The sequence below is a fragment of the Peromyscus eremicus genome, chromosome 3 (assembly GCF_949786415.1).
Source record: "Peromyscus eremicus chromosome 3, PerEre_H2_v1, whole genome shotgun sequence".
Classification (NCBI taxonomy): domain Eukaryota; kingdom Metazoa; phylum Chordata; class Mammalia; order Rodentia; family Cricetidae; genus Peromyscus; species Peromyscus eremicus.
The window spans coordinates 30064378-30085154 of NC_081418.1; the positions used below are offsets into that span (position 1 = coordinate 30064378).

Genomic DNA, 20777 nt, shown 5'->3' on the forward strand with positions numbered 1-20777 from the left:
GCTGCAGAAGCATAAAGACCACTGTTCAGATGCCAGCACTCACATAAAAAGCCGAGATTGGCCACTAGGTCCAGATTCAGCGAGGGACCCTGTCTCAATGGTGCAGAGAACAGTACAACAGGAAAATGGATGTCATTCTTGCGCTACACATACACACACACACACACAAGACACACACGTGAATATGCTGCATGCACACAAACACAGCCCGTTTAGTTTGGAAGTATATAGCTCAGTGGCAGAATACTCACATATACAGGGCTCAATTCAATCCTCAGTACAGAAAGGGAGCGGGGAGCTACTTATGTATGTTTGATCCTCAAATTCTCTTAGATCAGTAATCATTGAACTACGGCCCACTGGATGCTTTCATGGGTATAGTTTTTTGAGACCCAGGCGTTTACTTTCTACAACTACTTTCATGGTTCAACAGCAGAGTTAAGTGTTTGCAGCAGACACCACATGGCCCATGAAGCCCAAGACTGTGGAACCAAAGACGAAAGCGCTCGACAGCCTTTGCCCCGGACACTCTGCAGATGGAGTAGCGGCTTCTTTGTTTTTTATCTGTATATGACTTTCGATGCTCCTACATGAGACCAGTTGTTTCCTGGACCCTGTTGTACAAAAGAGGCTGTCAGCGGTGACTTGGTGGCACTGTGCAGTGTGATACTGAGGCTCAAGAAATAATTTCCTACAATATGGGACTTTGGTTTGCCGAGTTCTTGAACTAAGGGGCATTGGACGGCCACTCCCTGACCTTCTCCTGCCTCTTGACTCCAGGTCTCCTTTTTAACTCAAAGTGGGCCTTAAAATTAGAACTCCTCTCCACCAAGGCAGCCTAGAAACTAAAATCCCTCTCCCCAAAAGCCAGGCATAATAGCTTGAAATCTTATTCCGAGCCTCCCCTTCCTTCTTGTTTTTGAGCTGGGTGGTCAAAAAATTTCCCTGGCCTATATTGTCTGATGGCCACTCATAAGACCCTCATTCTAGAAGGGGTCCGAGAAAGAAAGGAGAGGGAACGACCTAACACAGAGAGAGGGACTAACCTCACACACACAGAGGGATAACCTCACAGACATGCTTGGCTGCCTTCCCTTACCATCCATTAGGTCCTAGACTTTCAGTCCAGCCATGTTTTTTACAGCTGTCAATTCTTCATCAAACCCAAACATAAAAGAAATATTTCCCCTCGATGCTTAGATCTCCATCTCTGAAGGCTCTCATGTCTATAAAGTCCATTTTAAAAGTTGTTATGCAGGGCTAGAGAGACAACTTAGCAGTTAAGAGAACTACCTGTTCTTCCAGAGGACTCAGGTTTTGTCCCCAGCACCCACCATGGGTCTGTAATTCCAACTCCCAGGAGATACAACACCATCTTCTGACTTTGGAAGGTGCTATTCTCTCTCTCTCTCTCTCTCTCTCTCTCTCTCTCTCTCTCTCTCTCTCTCTCTCTCTCTCTCTTTGTGCGTGTGTGTATGTCTTTCTCTCTCTCACACACACAAGTAATAATAAATAAAATAAAATGTTTAAAAGAAGACATTATGCTGTTTTGTTGTTAATCAGCTCTTAGCTGTAGGATTCTCAGATGCAACCCTCGTGATAGGTAAGGAAAGTGAAAAAAAAAAAACCTTTCTGCCCAGGACAGCATTCACTCAGACATGCTGTAGAAAGAACGTGCTCTTGTTGAAGCATCCAGACAAGGTGTCGCCTGCTGGTTTTCACATTTCCTTGTTATATACATTTGAAAAAGGATTCGTTGTTCTCTAACAGAGTTAATGTCTCATGAATTTCTCAGGAATCACAGATATAGGAGAAGTCTCCCAGTTTCTGACTGAGGGAATCATCATGAAAGATTTCAGTCATCCCAATGTTCTCTCGCTCTTGGGGATCTGCCTTCGGAGTGAAGGGTCGCCACTGGTGGTCCTACCGTATATGAAACATGGAGATCTTCGAAATTTCATTCGGAATGAGACTCACGTAAGTACTCTACTAAGCTTATGGACTCACAAATTAGCTGTAAGCCAGACATTCCTTAAACATGTTGGTTTCTATTGCTGGCAGGTGAGACAGGGTCTTGCTGCACTTCAGGCTGACCTGGAACTTACTCTGTAGCCCAGGCTAGTCTCAAATTCTCTATAAGTCCACCTCCCTCAGCCTCTTGAGTACTAACATTATAGGCCAAGTTCCACCACTCTTGGCTTGCCTTCCTTTTTTTAAAGATTTTATTTTATTTTTATTTCATGTGTGTGAGTGTTTACCCACATGCATGTATGTACACACCATGTATGCCTGATACCTGGTGCCCTAAGAGGACATCATATCTACTGGAACTCTAGTCACGGTTATGAGCCCCAATGTGGATGCTGAGAAACAAACCCAGATCCCCTGCAAGAGCAGCAAGTGCTGTTAACCACTGAGCCCTCCGTCCAGCCCACTTGTTTGTTTGTCTGGTGTGTTGGGGGGGGCTGGGCGTGCAACTATGGGGGCACTTGTGCGGGCCAAAGACTGACATTGGATGTCTCCCTCAATTCTTTCTCTACCATAGTTTTTGGGACAAGGTTTCTCACCGAACCTGGAGTCCACCACTTTGTCTAAATTAGCCGGCCAGTGAGCCCCTGGACCTGCCTGTCTCTGCCCCCTGCTCTGGAGTTCCAGGGGCACCATATGCCTGGCTTTTACATGGGTGCTAGGGAACTGAACTCAGGTTCTCACACTTGCAAAGCAAGCGCTTTACCCACTGAGCCGTCTTCCCAGCCCCAGCACGAGCATTCGAGTCTTATCAAAAGCTGTTTGTCAATCCAGCCGAGGCTACACAGCTAGATGCTTTCTTAGAAGGAGGACTGTCTCATTAATAATCCTTATATTGACCACATATTGAAATAATGTTTTAGAAAATTTAGTTAAAATGTTGTGATACGTTCCATCTAATGTTATTTAAAGTATATGTGTGTCATACTTTATATGACGACAAATAGTGTTGTCTAGACAACAAACAAATAATCACCATATATATGCATGTTAACATATACACTAGCTCACGGGGTAATTGTGTATTTTGGTCACTCCTGTGGCTCCAGTGCTCAACACTTTGGCTTTTAATAAATGTTAGTTGAGCACATGAGCTCAAGATTACAAAAGAGGACCATGGCTCTTGTGGGTGTGAGTTTTCTTTGTGACCCTTTAACCAGGACATAACGTTGAGCAAGCTTTGGCCAGGCCAGGGGTGAGGAGGGTGGATTGAGGCGCTCCTAGAACTAAACTGACTTCATAGCCTCAGGCTTGGCGACTGCTGCCCAGGTCCCTGTGGGAGTCAACCCAGTAGCTTTGCTCTTCATCAAAACATGAGTTTATAAACATTAAGTTAAATAGCCTCTAGGACTGTAAAGAAGCACTTTCTGTCCAGCCAAAGGAATAGAACACCCTCAGAATGCGAGTGCTTTGCAGGGAGTGTGAATTGACATTGCAAAGTCCTCACTTTAACTCTTGTCTCTCTGATGAGTCAGTCAGCTCAGATGTGCTCTGATCTCAGCAGCACTGTTCTCCCAGATTAAAGTGCAGGAGAGATGCCCTACTGTCCGTTACAGAACAGGAGCTGCCCTCTTAAAACCCAGAGAGCGGTTCCTGGTGCCTCATACGTGTCTTAGGGGGATGTCTAAGCTACGAGATGTGGCCTGTCCACAGGCTATGTGTATTAGCAGGGACTGCAGCCCTTCAGCCTGGGCTCTCACTGGAATCTTGTGCTCCCGAGCTCCACAATGGCTGCTGAAGGAGAGACCGCCTTTTCTGGATAACAAGGCCTTTCTCAGGGCTATCAGCCACAGTGAGACCTATAACTTCGGATTTCAATCATACCGTTACTCAAGCCTTTCATCTGTTCATTCAGTTTTGGGGTGACACTTGTAAAAAACGGGATACCCTTTTCTCTGTGTTGGTCCAGAACCGTTAGTGATGTGCTAGCTGGTGCATTAGTTCCGGTGAGCGATGAGCTTCCAACATTCTTCAATGAATATCCTAACACATCGCTTACCCTCAGGAGAGGTTTGATTTATCTCTCTGAGCCTCCTGCATTTCCCTAATTTCTGATGCTTTGACATCTAGATCCTTGTTGACTGAGTGGGATTGCTCCCTTCAGGGCTAATTCCTTGAAGTAGTCTACAGTCTGCCTATAGAGTGGACCCTTCATATGCAAACCAACCTATCCCTCAGCTGCTTCTTCATCAGACTCTCACACTCTGAGCTACTATCCACCTACCCTCATCACCCTAGGGCCAGGCATGAGACTAGTAGAACAGCCCTATACCAGAGCCTGCAGGAACTGTCTAAAAGAGCCAGGGCTGCCCAAGTCCTACACCTTCCCAGGGAAACTATGGTAAAGAGACTGTCCATGATGCTCCCCTATACAGTCCTTCAAGTGTGATGTGCCATGTCCTTTTGGAAACTATGAGAAGCAAACTGTCTTTTCGACAAGAACTGTCTCCTGATCAATTTGTCTCATCATACGCATCTTATAATAAAACCTACATTTTAAAACATCTGCATTTCCCCATCTGGAAAACAGAACCTGTAACAGCTCCCAAATGGAAGTGTGTATGAAATAACTAAAATCTATTTTTAAAAAAAACTAGCCTGGTGCTTTGTATACAGTATACTTAACAAATAGTTGTGGCTCTTCACGGGGCATGAGTTATTATTTGAGACAAGATAAGTCACATAAACACTGCAGTATTCTAAGATCACTGTTAGAACATCGAGTGCTTGGTTTATGCTTTTCCAATGCTCTTTGATTGCAGAACCCAACTGTAAAAGATCTTATAGGATTTGGTCTTCAAGTAGCCAAAGGCATGAAATATCTTGCCAGCAAGAAGTTTGTCCACAGAGACCTAGCTGCAAGAAACTGCATGTAAGTATGAAAATATCATGAAATGTTTGTTTCTTACTACTCATTGCTAGTAAGGATGTTTTCTCTTCGCAGCAAAAAGCCTGTGTATCCTTGAGTATTTTGAGTAGATGCGTAAGCCCCTGGGTGAGGCTTTTAGTTTTATCAAACAAAGCATTTAAAAGGTTGCTCCACAGGGGAGCTGGAGCAGCTGCTGTGAGCTTCAGCTCTCCTTGGCCCTTCCCACCAGCAGCCTCCAATGTTGTGGTTTCACACTGTATTAGTGATTGGGGAGAGAGAATTTGATCTTTCAGCCTTAGACTGGGGGAAAACGAAAAGCCGGTAGCAGGAATACCAATGCAGCGCAACTCCCAACAGCAGATTGAAAGTCAGCCTGCAGAAACGTTACCAAAAATGGTATTTGGGAATGAATACACAAAGAACTTTTATTTGTGTCTGGCTGCCAGGCTGTGTAACAACAACAGTCAACAGTTTATAACTGAATCTCTGCGTTGCTTTGCCGAGCGCTGATTCATGGCCCGTGGTATGTGTGAATGAAAGAGCTATGCTATTAATTTTCTACCTTGAGTTTGGTCAGGGGAACATCATAAAACTACATTAAACAAAGAATGCACAGCCTTGGTTAGCAGAAAACGATTTTTTTTAACATGACAGCCTCCTTGGGTGTTTCACCTTCTAACTCATTACCTCACTGATGGCACATAGGAGTGTCATGTGCTGACTAGCATTATTTGAGAACCAAAAAAGCAAAGCAGCGGTACCATGGCCTGTTCATTCCAAGAACATCTTGCTGGTAAGACACCCAGCATAGAATGGTGATGTCGGTGACTGCGCTGGGTAGCCTGATGCCCTATTTATTTTGCAACCACGGAAAGCTAGGTGGAAGCCAACTTTCCCTTCTCTCCAGACCTACATTATAGCGAAATGCCATGTCATTCATAATGTCTCTCTTCAGCCGGTGGAATTTGTATTGTAAATGTCAAGCATTTTTATTCAGGAATTCCACTGTAATTTACCATTAGTCAATAGGCCAGAGGAAATTATGGATCTCTAATACTGAAGCCACCTTTTTAAATCTATAGGCATTCAGCACTGTTGTAAATTATTCGACTTCAGTCAGTAATGATTTTTCTCCTGTAGGTTGGATGAAAAATTCACTGTCAAGGTTGCCGATTTTGGTCTTGCCAGAGACGTGTATGATAAAGAGTACTACAGTGTCCACAACAAAACGGGAGCAAAACTGCCAGTGAAGTGGATGGCTTTGGAGAGTCTGCAAACACAGAAGTTCACCACCAAATCAGATGTGGTAATGGACTCATCATCCTAGATTTCTCTCCCTTTACTTTGATTCCAATCATTGTATGGTAATATATTTTTTAAAAATTCACACACCTCTAATCCCAGCACTCGAGAAGCAGAGGAAGGTAGATCTCTGTGAAGTCAAGGTTAGGCTGGTCTACAAAGTGAGTTCCCGGACAGCCCGAATTGTTACACAAAGAAACCCTGTTTCAAAACAAACAAACAAACAGAATTTCCACACCACTAATTTTGGATGTTACACATCTTCATGTGTAAAACTGGAGTTGATTGTCCAGTAGGTACCAAACTGTATTCATAAATTCTCTCATTTATTCAAAAATAGTTGTAGATCAATGCGCCACACTGAGCTATATGCCTAGGCCCCTGTAACCTCTCAGAGGTACCATCTCCAAACACCATCACACACAGAAATCTAGGCTAGTAATATCTTTATGAGAGTCCAAAAGAAATGATTTGAAAGAGTCTACACACTAAAGTGAGGCGGGAGGCAGAGAAGCTGAAGACCCAAAAGGAGATGCTACCGTGGAAGCCAGAGGAAAAGAAAAGAACAAAGGGATGTAGGGTTGGGGGAGCAAGTCCACTGCTCCTCACTGGATCAAAAGAGCCTCGGCTTTGACCTCTTAGGACCTGAGTGATTTGAAAGTCTAGAGCATGCTCAGAGCATGAGTGCTGCATGAAATCCAGAGTGTACTGTTTTACTCACATGTAACAAGTCGGGACAAGTGTGATGCTTAGGTAGAAAAACATTTGATGTTTTACCCTTAAGGGTACAACTATAAATCTGTGCTGTCAATACACAAGACATCCAGGAAATGTTCCTGCAGGGTGTGACCTTCAAAAGAGAAGGTTGGTAGCTGCTGAAAGATGACAGGGGATAGAGTTTGAGGATGCTAGTGGGAAGTCAGCTCACTCCCTTGTCAACTAGAAGAGAGGGATGGACCCTATGAATAAGTCAAAGAAGTAGTAGTCATTTAGTTTCTGGTCCTGTAAGGAGGTGGAGGAAGCATCGATAGTAATGTGAGGTGACCAGCAGTTTGTTATCAATAAGTATGTCACAAGTCATGGCAGCGTAAAGAGACTTCTGGGTACACGAGATCCATGAAAGAGGAGAATGTGATAGCATATGGTAAAGCTTAATGCCTGAGATTTTGACCCTGAAAGATTGTATAGAAATGAGTGCTAGGGGGGAGGCTGGAACAAAGGTAGCGGGTGAATGCATAAGGTGAGAACTTACCTATCCTCAGATAACATGCCGTTCATTCAGACTTGACCGCCAATATGCCTACCTGAGAGAAAGCCAGTGCCAACAAGTCAACAGCAAGGAGACAAGATGAAACAGCCCAGTTTTCAAAACTAGACACAATATCTGAATGGGCATTATACCAAATACATGTGTTACTCACTAGCTAATTTCACGTGAAGAAAAAACATGCCCACACAGAGATGTGTATGTGAATGATTACAGTAGTATTATTCATCATAGCTCCAAATCAGGAACATTCCTAATATTCATCACCTGGAGAATGGATAAGTGAAATGTGATGTGCCTTGGGCTGGGGAGATGCCTCAGACAGTAAACAGCTTGCTATGCAGGCTTGAGAGCCTGTGGAGCCTAACACCCACGGAAGAGCTGGGCAAGGCAGTGCACACCTGCAGTTCCAGCCTTGGGGCGCCAGAGACAGGGGAGATACCTGGGGCTTCCTGTCAATCTAGTCTACTCAAAGGCGTGCTCCAGCTCAGTGAAAATCCCTGTCTCAAAAAAAAAAAAAAAAAAAATGAAGGTGACGGGGCTTAGAGAGATAGCTTAGCCAGTTAAGAGAACTTGCCGCCCTTCCAGTAGCCATGTAGCAGCTAACAACCTTCTGTAAATCCATTTTCAGGAGATCCAACACCTTCTTCTGGCCTCTATGGGCATGCAGATGCCCACATGATATGCATACATGCAGGCAAAATACTCATACATATGGAATTAAAATAAGGTGTATGGTAGTTAAGGAAGAAACCCAACATAGACCTTGTCCTCTGTCCTCTACACATATGCATATGTACCCACATACATACACACACACCCACATACATACCCCCTTATACACATAGAGTGACATGCCTGTATAATACAACACCAGTTGGCAGTATCCAAGGATGATTGATATATGCTACAGTGCAGATAAAACTTCCAAAATTATGTCCAGTGAAAGAATGCAGACTCAAAAGATAAAGCGTTCAGTGATTCCATTTGTGAGAAATTTCTAGAACGCAGTAGAAATATAAACAGAGCAGATCAGTGCTTGCCTGTGGCTAAGAATAGGGAAGGGGACTGATTACAAATGGGCATGAGGGAACTTTCTGGGGTGTTCCAAGTGAGCTGAAACTGGATGGCAATGGTATCTGCAACCTAGCTGAATTTTTCCAGCATCGTTGACTATATACTGAAAATCAGGGAATTCTGTAATCTGTAAAGCAGACATCATGAAGAAAAGGCCTATCCCAAGGACCACAAAAACTAAAACTTTTAAAAGAAACTGCAGAGTGTCAGCACAGTCTCTCTCTCCCTCTCCCTGAAAGGCACTGTGATACAGTGACATGTAAGCCACACACAATGCTGCTTTGACAAACAATTGCTAATTGCATGGAACAATTCGGGTAGAGTTTCACTTCAAAGGCAGCATACCCCTTCGAATGTTGACGCAGAACATTCCCAAAAGCATGCAGTAAGTTGAGCGTATATTGAGTCCTCCAAGCAAAAACTTGTTTGTGTATCGGTAGGTTCTGTTTCTAGCTGATGGCCCGGGTAGAATCTGGCCTCACCAAATGCTCTTATGTGCGTTCAAATCAGAGTGGAGTCACTTGCTATGAAATTCCTCATGCCCAGCCAGCACCCACCTTTCGTGGCTCTCAGTTAGCACAAACGCCTCACTAACGTCTGCGTTCTCACTCGTTCAGTCGAGCTGGCTTTTCTCAGCCTCATTCTGCCTCATCTCTCAGAAGATATCAACCAGGGTCACCCAGCCCTTCCTCAGAATGCCCAGTTCTTTTGGTTTCTAGACACCACACTGCCCGGTTTGCTTCTGGCTTCTTGGTTGTAGTGTTTTGATTTCTCCGTTGTCTTTATTCTTCGCTGTCTATCTTCCTTCCCTCTCCTCCTGTAGGTAGCTTTCCCTCAGGATCTTTTCAGGGACCAAATGCCCTCGTAGTTGAGATCATTCTGTCACCTTTTACATGGAATGGCCTTAATAATTTCACCAGTATTTGACCTTGCCTAGAGGTCAGCATCAGCATCAGGATTTTCTTGTGCTCAAAATTAAATTTTTCCTCATCCTCATCTAGCAAATCCTCAACTCCATTTCTACCAATGATATCACCATTTTGCAAGTACCTGCTGCACATCCTTTCCAGTGGCCCTTTTTAAGTCAAGTTTTGACAAATGGAGACAGTTGTATCACGACTGCCTCCACATCTGGGTAGAGAACAGTTCTATTACCCCGAAAATGTCCTTATGCCACTTTATAGTCAGCTTCTCCCAGGACTGGGGAATCCCTGACTTGTCTCTATAATATTTTCCTGGACTGTTATATAAACAGAATCATAATCAGTAACCTTTTGAAACTACCAACTTCACTCAGAACAATGCATTGAGAACATGCATTTGTTCTGTTGGTAGTTTTGATGGGTCAGTTCAATCTTCAGGTTTTTTTTTTTTATTTTAAACTGGGTTGAAAACACATGAAATTTACAATTTTATCCATATATAAGCATACACTACAGTAGTGTTAACGGTGACACCTTTGGTATGACAGATCTCTAGAACTTCTTTCTTCTAGCAAAACTGAAATGAAGTCAATTGAACAAAAACTTTCCTTTTCATTTTCCTCCAGCTACTGGCAACCCTTCCACTTTGGTCTTTAAGAGTTCAACTGTGTTAAATGCCTCATAGAAGTTATAAAACGTTTGTCCTTTTATGACTGTCTTGTTTCACTTAACGTGATGTTCTCGAGGTTTAGCCATGCTGTAGCATTTGATAAAGACTTCCTTCTTTTCTCAAACTGAGTGAGCTTCTATTATGTATGTAATAGAGTCATCTGTTAGTAGACATTTAGATTTCTTATCCCTCTTGACTGCTGTGAGTCACACTGCAATGAACTTGCAAAAAGCAAATTGTTTAATCTTTGTAATTGTGTTAGATATATACCTAGAAGTGGGGATTTATGGATCATCTAGTAGTTCTACTTTCCTTCTCTTTTTTTAGTATCATATTCTATAGGAAATGGTTTGTCCTTCTGATTAGTGGGTCATTGTATAAATATACCAGGTCTAATTTGTTGACTCACCATCCGAAGAATTCTATTTTTAGGCAGTTACTGACACATAATTATAATTGCCAATACATTTGCTTAAAAGTTTTGTGTAAATATATATTTTGTTTGGTTTTTTAGATATTTAGGAGTAACACTCCTACATATTCAAATTTGTAAGAAAGTGCCAAATGTTTTACAGAGTGGCTGCATTATATCTCCCCACTGGTTATCCCTGTGCGTTCCAGCTGTTCAGCATCCTCATGTGCACTTGGCATTGTCAGATTTTGGGAGGTTAAGTCAATCTAACAAAGCTGTGTTTTCTTTTTCATCTGAATTTCTCTAAGGACTGCTAATATTGAACATACTTGTGTGCTTGGCATCACCCTTGTATCTTTTTGACATGTCTAATCAGTTCTCGCCCCCTTTGGTTTTGGGTTGTTGGAGTCGTTGGTGTATTCTGGATATGGGTGTGTCATCAGACAGTGGTTTTGCTGTAGTCTAGAACAATGCCTCTCTGGAAGCTGTATCCCCCTAACTCTGTCCCAGGAGTCCTCCAACTCCCTTCTGTTGCCATTGCCTAAGGTCTGTATTGCTGAAGAGTCTCTCTTCTCCATTCTGTTCCCTCTCCATTACAGATCCTGGATCTGATGGCCTCTTACAACTCTGGCTTCCTTGTCCTGGCAACAGCTACAAAGCCGTTCACACTTCAAGCTTATGTCCATTGTCAACCCATTCTAAGGATTAAATGAAATCATAATTTGAGGAGGAAGTGATACCTGCATGTGCTACACTATACGACAGACATTCTTCTCCCATTGACTTGGAGTAAAGCTCCACAGGGTTCCATCCCTCTTATACGGAAGCACCCTTCTCTGTTCTTATTCGGAATCTTCCATATGAGGATTTGTGAGCCAGCTTCCCCTCTCCCTTGGACAGGGTCTCATTCGTGTAGCCCAGGCTGGTCCCAAACTCACAGTAGAGCTGAAGGTGACCTTGAACTGCAGGTCCTCTTGCTTCCACCTCCCGATGCATGCTCCACCATGACTGGTTTTATATATGCTGGGAATGGAGCCTGGGACTTCATGCACGCTAGGAAAGCACTCTACCAGCTGCGCTGCATCCCGGCCCCTAGATTGTCCTTTGGCCTTAAGCATTTGTGTGGACACAGTCTCCAGACACACAGATCAGTCATGTCCCCTCAGTTTCAGCTTAACCCATTTTCAACATTTGAAAACCTTCCCACACTGTCCTGTTTTAACCATATCCCCTGTCACCTACCCCAGAGGTCTGACTTCCGGTATAGAAATGTAATAAAAACAAATACGTGTTCTTTTTGGAGGGAGATGGGAGCTTGAAACAGGGTCTCTAGCAGTTCAGACTGGCCTTGAACTCATTATTATTCTGCCCCAGCTTCCCACGTCCAGGATTGCAGATGTTTGCCACCACACCCGGCTTCACATGTACACTTTTGCTGCTGCACCACACTACCCAGAAGTCTGATGTCACGGACCCCTGAGACAAATTCGGCCTGTTCCTCGGGACCCATTTTCTCTCACTCTTCCCATAATGTTTCCGGGTGCCCTTTGACTTTTCACAACATCTGTACCTCTTTTCTATCCTTAGTCTACATTACAGTCATGTTCTTATTGCACAATACTGTTAACACTGTTTAATCAGCTTGGGACCTATCTAGTAACTTAGACAGTAACCTACTTGTACGAGATCAAAGGCCAACAGATACTTGTTCAGTGGACTTGAGTTGTAACTCAAATTCTAGAGCTTAAACATTGACACCCTAACTTGCAAGAATAAGATTTACATGAAATCTTTGATTTTTAAGAGACTGAGTTGACAGTGAAATTATTGTGCTCCCTCCTGGGGGTAGGGGTGGAGATCTGCGTTCTCTACTTTGATCAAAGTGTTCCGGAATCCTAATGACTCTTGAATCGGACAAGATGGTTCATATTTATAACCCAGTGCTCAGAAAGCAGAGGTGGGAAGATTTCTGTCAATTCAAAGCCAAAATGGACTACAGTGTGAGACAGTATCCTCATTCCTATGAAAGAGGGATGGGAGAGCTCTTAAGGGCTGACACTGGTTTAGTGGGTGGAGATGCTTGCACACAGGCCTGATGATCTCACTCTGCTCCTCATCCTGACCCCACAGGGTGGTAGGAGAGAACTGACTCCTGCGAGTTATTCTCTGACCTCCACAAACTTGCCATGGCATGTGTGCACTTGCACACACACACACACACGTACACACATACTTTTTTTTTTAAGAAAATAGGAGTAGTGACTAGAGGGATGGCTCAGTTCGTTATTGTGAACACCTCTACCACTCTTCCAGAGGACTCAAGTTCAATTGCCATTCTCCACACTGGGCAGCTCACAACTGCCTGTAATCCAGCTCCAAAAAATCCAACACTCTCTTCTGGTCTCCAAAGGAACTTACACACAGAAAGCATATACACAAGTCATTGCACACGCATAAATAAAAATAAATAAATTACTTGAAAATGGGAGGGATGACTCTTGTAACTGGGCAAAGGGAAAGAGCCATTAATGGGATTGTGTCAGCAACTCCAACAGCTAGAGAGCTGCCCTTGGAGCTCAACAGTTTCCTTCTGTCTCGGGATTCAAAGCCATGCATTACTTACTCTCCTTGCTAAGTATTCAGAGCTATATTTGATTCTAAATTCCTTCTTTCTGGTATAGATTCTCTTTCTGTAACACACACACACACACACACACACACACACACACACACACACACACACAGAGGCACACATACCCCAGGCTCGTGTCCTGCCCATTGGCTCTTTTGGATGGGAATGACCTACAAGTGTTGCCTAGCAAGAACTGATATTCTGAGTCCTCTTCACAGGGTGACTTGCACATGCTGACTTACCTCCTTGTCGCCTTTGGTACATGTCTTGAGGGAGAGGGGGTTGTGATATGCATGACCTGTGCTTTTCTAAGCAGGGAGTTTTAAATCAAGAAAATGCATAAGTTCAATAGACACAGCCAGATCTGAGGGCCAAGAACTCTTTAAAATTTGTGATGCTGTGAGTTCCGATATATTGGGGGACTTTTAGCAATCTCAGTGGGGTCCTTCATGTCTCTTTGGTCCCCTGATAAAATATTGATAGAACTATTTCACATTAATCTGGCCACTTTAGCATTTTCAGGTTTATTGAATTCAGTTTTCAGTAGAGAACTGTGTTGCCTAGCAATTTGATTACTTCTGCTTCTAATACAGATTTTTACTTACATTGATTTAGCTCTTCCCTTTTAACATTAACATCTAGATATGGTTACATTTTCCCTTTGTTGTGTATGTGTGTGTGTGTGTTTGATGTGTGTGCCTATCTATACGTGTATTTTCGTGTGTGTGTGTGTGTGTGTGTGTGTGTGTGTGTGTGCATACACACAAGAGAGTTGCTAATGGAAGCCAGATGTTGACACGTGGTGTTTTCTTCAGTCTCTCTCCGTTGTATTTACTGAAGCAGAGTCTCTTGTTGAGCCTGGAGCACTCTGTTCAGCTAGTCTAACTAGCCAGTTTGCCCCAGGGATCCCCTGTCTCCACCTCCCAGACTCTGGGGTTGCACAAAGACTGCCATGCCTGCCCATCTGATCCTCAGAATTTCATAGCAAGCACTTGCTCCTTAGATTACATGTCTTGTCTCTTTGATTCTGTGTATTTTGGTGTTTTGCCGGCGTGTATGCCTGTGTACCACATGTACGCCTGGTGTCCACAGAGGCCGGAAGAGCTTGGAACCCTAAAACTGGAGATGGCTCAGCAGCAGTTAAGAGCACTGCCTCCTCTTGCAGAGGGCCCAGGCTCTGTTCCGAACACCACATCAGGCAGCTCACAGGCACCTGTAACCGTTCCAGGGGATCTGATGCCCTCTAGCCTCTGTGGGCACCTGCACTCACGTGATACACATAAACTCACACAGGCACACAAGCATATATAAACAGAATTTTTTTAGTCCACTTTTTTTTTTTTATTTCTGGGAGGCTACCTTTATCTATAAAAATCTAAAGTTGAGACAAAACTATTAAAGATAAGTTAGGAACATGTTGGTACTTTGACCCTACCAGAAAGAACTCAAAAAATGTACTCCACTACCTGCAGATTAAATCTTAATCATCATGTAGATTTCATGTATTCTTTCTGAAAACTGTAATTACTTGTAACATATATCTCATTTCATTGTGGTTTAAACAGGCCATGAAATGTGTAGCGCTTACTGGTTGTCTTTAGGGAAATCTTTGCCCTAAACAGCAATGGTGTCAGATGTGTCAGGCCAGGATTAAGTACAGAGACCCACTGACTTTCCCTTCAGAGCTGTGTGGTTACACTTCTCTCACCTGCTTCCTCCTCGGTCTTGTTTCGTTAGTGGTCCTTTGGCGTGCTTCTCTGGGAGCTCATGACCAGAGGAGCTCCTCCTTATCCTGATGTGAACACATTTGATATCACCATCTACTTGTTACAAGGCAGAAGACTCTTGCAACCAGAATACTGCCCAGACCCCTTGTAAGTAAGAATCTCGGTGGGGTCCTCCATGACGGCTAAAACACATGACTTTGACAGGTACACTGCCATGATGTCTCTCACGGCATTTCTTTCTGAAACAGGTATGAAGTGATGCTGAAGTGCTGGCACCCCAAAGCTGAAATGCGCCCATCCTTTTCTGAACTGGTCTCCAGGATATCCTCCATCTTCTCCACTTTCATTGGGGAGCACTACGTCCATGTGAACACTACTTATGTGAATGTCAAATGTGTTGCTCCATATCCTTCTCTGTTGTCATCCCAAGACAACACTGATGGCGAGGTGAACACATGATGGACAGGAGGCCCACCAACCCCCTTCCAAGAAGCAGTGCTTCCAACAAACAGCAGTCTGTACCTTCTCCAACAGTTCTCACTGCCTGGCCTTTGAAAGGCCACCCAATGTTTTTGTTGTTACTGTTTTGTTTTCGTTTTGCTTTTGCCAAAACTGCGCCACTATGAGACATGGATGTACTGTTTAAATTCCTTGATTCTGAGGAGTTTCTCATCTGACAGTGCATCGGAAACAGAAGCGTGGTCCCCACAAGCTGAGGGCCAAGGGCAACCTGCAGCTACAACAACACTCCTATCTCTTTGGAGTTCCAAACCTCAGTTCTGGGCTGAAGTTTTTAAAAATCAGATTTTGGGTGAGGAAGTAATACAGTGAACTTTGAAGACTTCGCATAGAAAACTCAGAAGAGGGAGCCTCGTGCAGGACAGAAGTGGTGGCCCCAGCAGGTTGCCTGTTGGAATTCCAGTGTTTTAAACATATTTTCTTGTGTTGTGGTCTTGAACATTTTCCATTTTTGATGTTGTCTACCCATCAGGCGAACATTCCCTTTTAAGCCTTTATATACACATTCCTTTAGTTCAAGGAATATCCACAGACTTATTTTCAAGATAGCATGACAGGAGGTGTGTTTATAAATTATCAGGGATTTTGTGTATTGTACATAGATGACAATAGGAAGATTTTTCAAAAACAAAAACTTTGTTACAGGAAAATATTTGTCATTTAAATCTCAGCTGTTTAGCCAGGGGTGATGGCTCACACCTATAATCCCAGCATTTGGGAAGCTGAGGCAGACAGACCGCCACAAATTTGAAACCAACCTTGGCCACGAAATGATTTACAGGCCAGCATAGGCTAGAGTGTGAGACCCTGTATCAGCAAACAAAAAGTCAACTGTTTGAGAAAGATTTTGTTCTAATCCAATGAATGTAGATACATAATTTTTTATCTGTTTTTTTAATGGCAACTCTGAAAATAAGTAACTTGTGGTGATAAATCTTTTTAAATGCAACTCAGTCTGTTTTTAAAGGACGATAGAACTAAAAGGTTCAGTATTTCCAGTCATGGCTTGGGTGTAGAACCAAGAAAGGGTCAATAGACTGGAAATACTTACTCTTTCTCAGGTGGAGGCTTCTCACCTAAAACAATTGGAGGCAACACATTTGAGGAGTCTCATTTTGCAGTAGGACACACTTTAGGTTAAACAAAAGCATATTTTCAAAGCAGACAAAAAGCCACTTGAAAATCTTGAATGAATAGTTTCCCTGGACAGGCCTTTTGACATGTTTTGCTCTGTGGAATTTTTGTGCTTACTACTGTATAGTGCATGTGGCGTAGGTTATTCTAGCTGGGTTTGTCCATGTAAACATTGAAAGTATTATATTTTTATAGAAATGTTTATTTTTAATGATGTAAGAAAATTTTTGTTAGGCCACAGAATACTGCACTGTGAACGTTTAAGAAGAGGTATGTGAGAGTTGGGTCGACAGCAGCATGATTTTTTCCTCCACGGCTGTAAATTGTGATAAGGAAATGTACTGATTGCCAGTCCACCCCACCCTCATTACATCATCAGGACTTGAAGCCAAGGGTTAATAGAGCAAGCTATGACATGGGTGTGCTCTGCTGAAACCCAATAGTTGAATTTGGCTGTTGTTGCAGGAAAATGATGGCAATCAAAAGGTCTTTGATGGTGGTGGAACATATCAGAATACATAAGGAACTGTAGTCCAGATCTGTTTCAATTCAAATATTACTGCTTCGTGATTATGAAAACTAGAACTAATTCACAGAGCACTGTCAGTGGTGGACAGCAGAAAACGACGATCTGCTCTGTGGGAAGAAATAACTGTCTCTATAAGGTCAAGAAAATGAGTACACCAAGAACAGAAAGAGCTGTGGAAGACACCCAAACCTGTATATACATGCTCGAGAAAGCTGCAATGTGAAAATCATGTTTTCTATTTATGAACCTCCCTAGGGTAATATGTCTGGACAGACTGTGCGAGTAAATCATTCTTCTAAAAGTTAGAATCTTGTCACTGCCTATACCTGCAGTTGAGCTGAATGGTACTTTGTATGTTAATAATTGTTCTGATAAATCATACCGTTAAAATAAAGTGACGTAACATTTTGTCTACTGTGAGTTGGTTATAGCTAGTCATGCTTGATTACCTACCTCATTTACATAATGACAGAGGAAGCCTGAGATTGATTTCACCTGGCTACATGGCACTCCTCCATAGACCAGATGCTGATTCTTTAATGCATGGACAATAACTACATAGATTTGCAAGCCTGACTCTCTGGAAGTCTCTGTCTTGCAAAGGGTGGTTTGTCCTGAGTTTTTAATTCCCTGAATTTTTCTGGCAACCTTTCCCCTGCTGGAGTACTTGGCTCTGTTTGAACTTGGGGCTCTTCTCCAGCAAGATGAGTATCCATGGGCCAGAGCTGCAATGCACAGTTGACAAAAAGATGGATACCCAAGTGGCAGTTGAAAGAGATGCCTTTCTGCCCCCTCAAAATCCTTCTTTTGATACACACATGTGCCCACCCTTTGGGACCTTTAGTTACCAGAGTAACTACAATCAGGTTACCTCTACATCCTTGTCATGACAGAGAAATTCAAAGATGCGATTTCAGCCATCTAAGAATTTTGTAGCACTTTGGGGATATTTGATTCTTAAAAAATTCAAGTTTGTACAGATGTTGACAAAATATAGAGGGAACTCATACTTTCTTGCCCATTCACAGCCAGGCTTCCAGCCAGGAGATGCAGTCTCACACAAAGTTCATTCATAATCCTGTCATCTTTATATCCCTAGTATTTGACATTTATAATTCCTGGACTGAACCACCAGTTTCATTTCCTGTCAGCCACTTTAAACCACCCAGGAAAAGTTCTTACCTATGTATCTCCTGTAAGATTTGGTGGACGCTGACACAAGGCAGGTAGATAGGGACCCTCTGGTTGTCTTAGTTAAGGTTTCTATTGCTGTGATAAAACATCATGACCAAAAGCAACTTGTGGAGGAAGGGATTTATTTTAGTTTACAGTTCCACATTACAGTCCATCATCAAAGAAGTCAGGGCAGGAACTCAAGCAAGTCAGGAACCTGGAGACAGGAACTGAAGCAGAGGCTGTGAGGAGTCCTGCCTCTTGGCTCTCTCATGGCTTTCTTGGCTTGCATTCATACAATTGCTAGACCACCCGCCCAGAGTGGTACTGCCCCTCTGTGAGCTGGGTCCTCCCACATCAATCATCAGTCGGGAAAATGCACCTCAGCCTCAGGCTAGCCCACAGGCAAGTCTGGAGGGGACAATTTCTCCATTGAGGCCCCTCCTTCCAAACTGAATCTAGCTTGTGTCAAGTTGACGTAGAACTAGCCAACACAGAAAATAATATGCACTGTGGGGTGGCTTAGCAGTTGAAGTGCTTATTACCAAGCATGAGGACTGGAGTTCAGGCCCCTAGACACACAGAAATGTCAGGTGAGCATGGCAGGTGGCCTCTAATTCCAGCTTCTGAGGGCAGAGAAGGGATTCCCGGAACAAGCATTTTTAGTGAGGTCTGGGTAATAGAAACTGCTTCGAAGAGTAATATAGGAGAGTGTGCTGCCTAGTTTTATGTCAACTTGACACAAGCTAGAGTCATCTGGGAAGAGGGAGCCTCCACTGAGAAAATGTCCCTACCAGATTGGCTTGTGGTACATTTTCCTAATTAGTAATTGATGTGGGAGGTCCCAAACTACCAGGTATAGTACCACCCCAGGCCCAGGTCCTGGATGGTATAAGAAAATAAACTGATCAAGCCATGAACAAGCCAATCAGCAGCACTCCTCCATGGCTTCGGCTTCAGCTCCTGCCTTCAGGTTCCTGCCCTGCTTGCGATCCTGCCCTGACTCCCTTTGATAGTGGACTGTAATGTGGAACTGTGAGTTCCTCCCCAAGGTACTTCTGGTCATGGTGTTTTATCACAGCAATAGAAATGCTGACTAAAAGAGTAATGAAGGAGGATTGACAAAATACATGCACACAAGCCCATACCAAAGTACACACACATGCAAAATATCCACTGACATGCACACATATGAAAATAGAAAAAAGAAAATTAAAATTTATTTTGCATAGCTTTGTTTGAGGTTCTGAATATTTAATTGGGAAAATTTATTTTCATCTCATGATACAAACATCAATTATATTTTTACTCTTTGACCTACAGGGTAAATTTCATGTCTGGAAAAAAAGGAAGAGATATATAATCTGTGAAAATACATCAAATGTTCAGGTAGTGACATCTTCCCAATTTATTTTTAAAAAGTAAGAGTCGTATGATAACAAAGACATTGTCACTGTTTTCAGCAAATACTTATCAAGCAGCGTGTCTGTCAGGTATTGTTTAAGTAATGGGGCTGCTTCATTTAATGCCCTTCCTGCTCCAAGGAATTCAATGAGTAAGACGGACAGAAGTACACAGTTGGTGAATATGATACCTTGGCTTTTCATAGATCTGCAAAATGTCTTCAAGAAGCATCGTGGTTAAACACACAAAACTGGTAGGTTCTTGTGCAAAGGGACCAAACTCTGACTCAAACTCCCTAAACCTGATCCTTCAGTCCAATGGTCTGATCCTGTTTAACTCACAACATTGTTTCAGGACTCAGAATGAGTGTGCAAAATATGGGGTGTCGCTACCGCTGAGTAACTGCAGTACTCTTCTGAGATCTAGTGTTGGACAATAAAAGCCCACGTAAGGGTACCCTGTGCTTGGTCTGAATGGACCTTAGAGGTGTTTCAATGCAAACCTTCACCTCACCCTGTGGTTCTACCCCATCCTTGAGCATAGGTAGATGAGAGAGTGAGGTGCAAATGGAAAGCATGACAAAACAGTGACCAGGTGGTAGCACTTTTCCTTCTAGTGCGGGACCCCTGAAGGACATCGACATCCCCTAACACTCTGACAGGAGCTGGTTCCCCTTTTTCTTGGTGAGACCTACAATCCACAAGAAACATGGAAAATAACAACCCATATAAAATTCTAGGAACGTTGCATGAGGGGCAGTGACAGAGTCACAGCTCCATTATCGGTGCCTAGAGATTATTCGTGTTTTCATTTTGCTCACGTAGGTTGTTACTGACTATTCTGGTTCTGGTTCAGGCAAAGAAGCCTATATTCTGGTGGTTTTAGTGAGTGTTGGGAAGCAAAGGAATACTTCATGGACACTCTTTTCCATCCAGATGACTGGACACAGGGAGCTACCCAGACACAACTCAGTCTGGTGCTTTAGAAAATGTCACGACGCAGAAAGGCATACAGACTCTGTACCTCAAAGGACACAACACCTACTGCTGACTTCCCTTTACACATCTGCCCTTTTTCTTCAGGACTATCTTAATTCGCTATCTATCACAAA

General features: G+C 43.1%; 1 protein-coding gene across 1 annotated transcript in view; it reads left to right on the forward strand.

The window, feature by feature from the left end:
• Met (MET proto-oncogene, receptor tyrosine kinase) overlaps positions 1 to 17506 on the forward strand; it is an 83366-nt gene extending 65860 nt beyond the window's left edge. The window contains exons 17-21 of the mRNA XM_059257397.1: positions 1796 to 1977; positions 4791 to 4900; positions 6038 to 6203; positions 14918 to 15054; positions 15156 to 17506. Coding sequence (XP_059113380.1) covers positions 1796 to 1977; positions 4791 to 4900; positions 6038 to 6203; positions 14918 to 15054; positions 15156 to 15366 — 806 coding nt within the window. The 3' untranslated portion in view covers positions 15367 to 17506. The remainder of the gene's footprint in view (positions 1 to 1795; positions 1978 to 4790; positions 4901 to 6037; positions 6204 to 14917; positions 15055 to 15155) is intronic.
• Positions 17507 to 20777: the final 3271 nt, after the last annotated feature.